This window comes from Galeopterus variegatus, unplaced genomic scaffold (genome assembly GCF_000696425.1).
Source record: "Galeopterus variegatus unplaced genomic scaffold, G_variegatus-3.0.2 Scaffold11120, whole genome shotgun sequence".
NCBI classification, from domain to species: Eukaryota; Metazoa; Chordata; class Mammalia; order Dermoptera; family Cynocephalidae; genus Galeopterus; species Galeopterus variegatus.
Window position 1 is genome coordinate 1 of NW_007737231.1, and position 5,511 is coordinate 5,511.

Genomic DNA, 5,511 nt, shown 5'->3' on the forward strand with positions numbered 1-5,511 from the left:
CCTGTGGCTGTAGGATATTTAGCAGCATCCTTGGCCTCTACCAACTAAATGCCAATAGCGCGCGTATATGCGCGCCCGCGCACACACGCGAGTCATGACAACCAAAAATGTCTCCAGACATTGCCAGATGCCTCCTATGAGGGAGTCAGCCACTGTTGAGAACCACTGAGATGGGCCATCTTAAACATGCCCCCCAAATATTGACAGACTCTGTCCAGCTGGTAACTTTCAGGTGGAATTGCTATTATTTTATTTANCATGTGTAATATGTTTAAAGAAATATAGGAATAAATTCAAAGTATGAAGGAACAAAAGTTAGAATTGACCAGGCAGACTTGAGGAGGAATCGAATAAAACCTCTAATGATAAAAAATATATATATTATCATCACAATCAGAAACACAGTGGTGTTTTAAGTAGCAAACTAGACACAGCTAAAGGGATAATTAGGGAACTAGAAGATGTTGTAAAGAAACTACCTGGAAGAGAACACAGAGTGACAAAGTGATGGAAGATATAAAAGAGAGGCTAAAACCCATGAAGGAGAGACTAACTAAAAAAAAGTAACAGTTTGCTTAGATATTTAGGTGATAGAAGAAGCAAGAATTGGCCGTGAGGGCCAAAGGGAAAAGCATAGCTATATATGATCTTGAGATTTCTGATTTGGTGGTACTGGAAAGGGCCTTTGTAACTCCAGCCTGCAATTTGGTCTGCCTTTCTCTAGGCTCAAGGAGAGAGCTGCACTCCAGTTCTGAAATCTCTCCCAAGAAAGCGAAATGGTCCAGCATTGTCACCTCTCCCCCATTATCCCTCTTCTCAGACGGTGACAGTTCTAAGTCTGAAAATACCTTGAGTCCCTCTGAGAGACCCAAAGGTAAGAGTTGGGGTCAATCTGACTCTAGATGGGGCAAACGTGGGTCAATCTGGCTCTAGATGGGGCAAATGTGGGTCATCTGGCAATATGGAGTCAAAGCTGCCACAGCTCCAGCTTAAACATCATCCACCTCTGCCTGGACCCTCAACCCAGCATCTTCCCCAGCCTGCAATCTCAACCTCAGTTCAACTCTACATGGCCTCTCCCTGCTCAAAGCCCCCTACTGTTCCCATCGCCCTCAGTCCCAGCTCTTCTTTAGCCTGCCGTCTGTATGGTCTGTTTCCTATCTTTGCTAAGTCTCTCACCTTGGCTCGGGCACTCCCTCCTTTGCCAACTCAGGGTCTGCTCTCTAGGAAGCCTGTTCTGAGTGCCATAGGCTTACATCAAGGCTTCCTCATTGCCCCCAGAGACTCTCTCATCTTCTTTGTCCTTTGCCTCCAGTGCCTTGTGCTGCCCTGATTTGAGCACATATATTGCTTTAGGTTCCACGTGCTTTTCAGCCTCACTATCTGGACTGGGAGTCCTTTGTGGGCAGGGACCAAGTATGACTTATCTGTATATGCTTCATGCCCAGCCAGTGCCCAGGACATGGGAGGCCTGAGGACTATGTGTCCGTCTCTTTCCATCTCCTTCCCACTGGTCCCTGGATCTGAAGTCACAGCCCGTGGAACCTTCCCTTTACTCCTCATTATCCTCTGGGCCCCAGAGGCCTCTTGCCATGATGTGCCTTGGAGGAATGGTGGGTGGGAGGAACAGGTAGGTGATGTTATCTTTTCCTGTATCCATGTCTGTCTCCTGTCATATCCACCCCTCTCTTGCAAACCTGGGAGCCCGTCAAGGGCAGGGCCTTAGTCTAGCAAATTTCTGGGCCTTCTTTATACTCAGCACGGGGCCAAATCCTGTGTCCAGGATGTTTTTGTTTTCATGTTTTGTGGGGTTTTTTGGCAGCTGGCTGGAAAAGGGATCCAAACCCTTGACCTTGGTATTACCAGCACCACACTCTCCCAAGTGAGCTAATTGGCCAGCCCCTGTTTCAGGATGTTTGAGGATGAATGTCTGGAATGTCTTTCTTCCCCCAGTGAACTTCTGCTCATCCAAGAAGACCCAACTCTGGTGTCCCCTCCTCCAGGAGGCCTCCCCTGACTTCTCCAGGCACAATCAATCTCTTTCTCCTCCAGGCCCTAATATCCCTCTATACTGCTTGGTCTCAGACTCGATTCTCACTGCCTATATCTAAATCAGACTTCCTCTACACACTGGGAGCTCCTAAGGGCAGAATCCAGGCCTGATCCATGTCTGGCTGCCAGTCATCACACAAAGGATCTAACCCATGGAAAGGCCCAGGAAGTGTTTATTGAGTGAACAAATGGATAAACGAACAGTATTATGAGTATTGTTTCATTCCCCATCCAACTCTTCTCTCCTGGTTGCTGCTTTTTCTTTATTCTGACCATCCTCCTGCAGAGGCCTGGAGCAGATCCCCAACCCCCAAAAGCAGCCCACAGAAGACTAGGCAAAGCCCTCAGACACTGAAGCGGAGCCGGGTGACCACCTCCCTTGAGGCTCTGCCCTCAGGGACAGTGCTAACTGACAAGAGTGGGCGATGCTGGAAGCTGGGATCCCTCCAGACCAGGGATGACCAGGGAATTCTCTATGAAGGTACACTCTGTCCATGGGTGGGTAGGTGCTGGGCTGGGTTGATCTGGGCCGTTTCAGCACTAGGACAGGGGGAGGGGAACCCCTTCTGAGAATGGGAACGGAAGCCATATCCCTAGCTGCAGATCTGCCTCCATGCAACTTGCTCTCAGACCCAGGACTGTAAACCTACCCACTTACAGGGGCCAGGCAGGTAGCATAAATGAGTGCAGCAGGCTAAGAGTAAGGTGATTGGGAGTGGTGGGGACTGTAGCCAAATGGAAAGCATGTGCCCTGTGTAGAGTGTGTTCCTCTTCAGCTCCACCTCCTATTGTCATGTGGGAGTGCAGGCCCAGTGGCCACAGGATAAGGACGATTGTTCTGGCCAACCTGCAGAGACAGGATGGACCCACTCAAAATTTGGTTCAGATGTCAAGACTGATGATGTCACTTCATCAAGAGGATTTGAAAGGTTTATTGCTTACATAATTGGTATCATGGCATACAGCAGGGCAGGCCTTCCATGGGGATCTGAAATGCCTTTACAGAGCAAGAAAAGGAGACTGGCTTGGGTTTTTCATTGTGGTTCGGGGCCCGGGCTGAGATGAGGCTTCCCACACATGGGCCAATGCCTGGCATGGTTTGAATCTTCCACCATCCTCAAAGGAGGGAACACCAGGCTTTCTTATCAGGTTGTCCAGATGAGGTGTTGGAAGGGGCAGAGCTCAAAAGCTGTCAGCAGTCAAACCTCAAACAATGGAATCAGACTTTTCAGTGCAATGAGGACAGTAACAACTGTGGTGGTAGCATTAGTATTAATAATACGTGGCATTTATTGAGTGCTTATCAAAGACCAGGCCCTGTTCTAAGCACTTTGTATGGGGGATTTTTTTTTTCATTTTGCAGTTTTGTTAATTGAGGTAAAATTCATATAACATAAAATTCACTCTTTTAAAAAGTGTAGCTTTTAATATATTCACAGTGTTGTGCAACCATCACCACTATCTAATTCCAGAACATTTCCATCACCCAAAAAAGAAACCCAATACCTTTTAGCAGTCACTCCTATTCCCCTGTCCTCCCATCCACTGGCAACCACTCATCGACTTTCTGTCTCTATGAATTTGCCTATTCTGGACATTTCGTTTGAACAGGATCATACAAATGAGAGCTTTTATGTCTGGCTTCTTTCACTTAGCATCATGTTTCCAAGGCTCTTCCACATTGTGACCTGTATCAGGACTTGATTCCTTTTTATGACTGAATAATATTCCACTGGATGGATGTACCCCCTTTAATTTATCTATTTATCAGTTGATGGACATTTGGGTTGTTTCTACTGTATGCTGTTATGAATAATGCAAAGCTTTGTGTACACGTTTTGGACCTTTTTGCTTTATACTTCCTAACTCTCTTAATTCTCACAATAGCCTTAGGATGTCAGTACTATCATTATTTCTATTTTAGAGACAAGGAAAATGAATCTCAGAGGTTCCTAGCCAGGCTTTGGGCTCCAGAAATCTTCCAAGTTTTCAGGAAAAGCCAGAAACCTGTATTTTGATAGGAAATATTTAATTTGGAAATGCTGGCTGGCCAGACAAGTGTGTGGGCAACTTTGGGCCTCAGACCTCTCATTGGCCATCTCTGCCTTAGAGTCTGGGTTGGAGAGCAGGACAGCCTGCATTTGAGACAGCCCCAGAGCTTAGTCCTGGCTTTGCTCTGGCATGCTGAGTTAGCCTGGGCAAGCAGCTCAAGCACTCTGTGCCTCAGTGCCTCCTGCCTGGAAAAGTGAGAGACAATGTCCCGCCCCACCTGCCTCCTGGGCTGTTGGTTCCAAATGACAACAGGGGATGGAGGCACAGAGCTGGGAAAAATGTAAAGGGATCCTCCCAGGCAGAAGGAGGTAGTGTTAATAATGGAGGGAGAGAAGGGCAAGGCAGGGAGAGGTAGGGGAGAGGAGAGAGCTTGCAGGAGTGTGCGCAGGAGAAAGGGGCATGAGCTACCATTTAAGGAGCACTCACTGTGTGCCAGCCACTGTTCTGGAGCTCCCAGCAACCTTGTGAGATAGGCACTCATATCGCCCCATCTTAGCAGGTGGAGCACAGAGAGGGTAAGCCACTCACCCAAGGCCACACAGCCTGGAAGTGGCGTAGTTGGGATTTAAACCCAGGCAGTCTGGCTTATCAACCATTGCACCAAGAAAGAGAGAGGAAGACAGAGGGAGAGAGTGAGAGAGAAGAAATCAGATGATGGAGGGAGAAAAAATGGAAAGGAATGAAATCCAACAGCAAGAAAGAGGTTGGGGGAGAGCAGGGTTTGGGAGAGGGCAGGGAAGGAAGCATCTGAAGAGAAGAAACCACACTTGCCTCACCAGAAACCACAATGGGAAGTACAGGAGGAAAATACCCTGAGCTGGTGTGGCTTCACCTTTTGTGATTTGTGTTGTTTTCTAAAAATAGCAAACCTCTTCCTACCCACCACCCTGCCTGAGTCATTCATTCCTTCAGCAGATCCTTAAGCAGCATCTCCTATGTGCCAGGTCCCATTGCCAGTGCAGAGACACAGTGGTGAGGGGAGCTGGGCTGGTGAAGGCCCTACTGCATTTGGCTTTACCCCAGGGCAAATTACCCTTATCTTCTGCCAGTTTGCACCAGCTGAGAAGAGAGGGTGGAGTTTTATGACCTGTAGTTTAAAACAGTAATGGTAAAACAACAACAAGCAGAATTGTTACTGTTACAGCAGTGGACACTTTGATCCCACTCTGTGCCCCACCAAAGTTCTGAGCACTTTACATCTAAGTCTTATCTGTCAGATATTGAATTATAATGTCCTACCCCCTGGACTCCTTGGAGCAATATGGGAGAACCATTACCCCCTGTCAGTCGCGTTCATCCCTGCAGCTGCTCACCACTGCCTTGGGAGTGTAGCAGCTCAGGTTCACTCCAGGGATGCCTTCTGCAGTCTCTACCCTTGTGGATGGAGGTTTGGAATTCAGAAGTCCA

At 47.8% G+C, this 5,511-nt stretch overlaps 1 protein-coding gene across 1 annotated transcript in view; it reads left to right on the forward strand.

Moving 5' to 3' along the window:
• Positions 1-724: 724 nt before the first annotated feature.
• LOC103610423 (inactive serine/threonine-protein kinase VRK3-like) overlaps positions 725-5,511 on the forward strand; it is a gene marked incomplete at its 5' end in the record, with an annotated part of 38,257 nt that continues 33,470 nt past the window's right edge. The window contains 2 exons of the mRNA XM_008594595.1: positions 725-874; positions 2,339-2,533. Coding sequence (XP_008592817.1) covers positions 725-874; positions 2,339-2,533 — 345 coding nt within the window. The remainder of the gene's footprint in view (positions 875-2,338; positions 2,534-5,511) is intronic.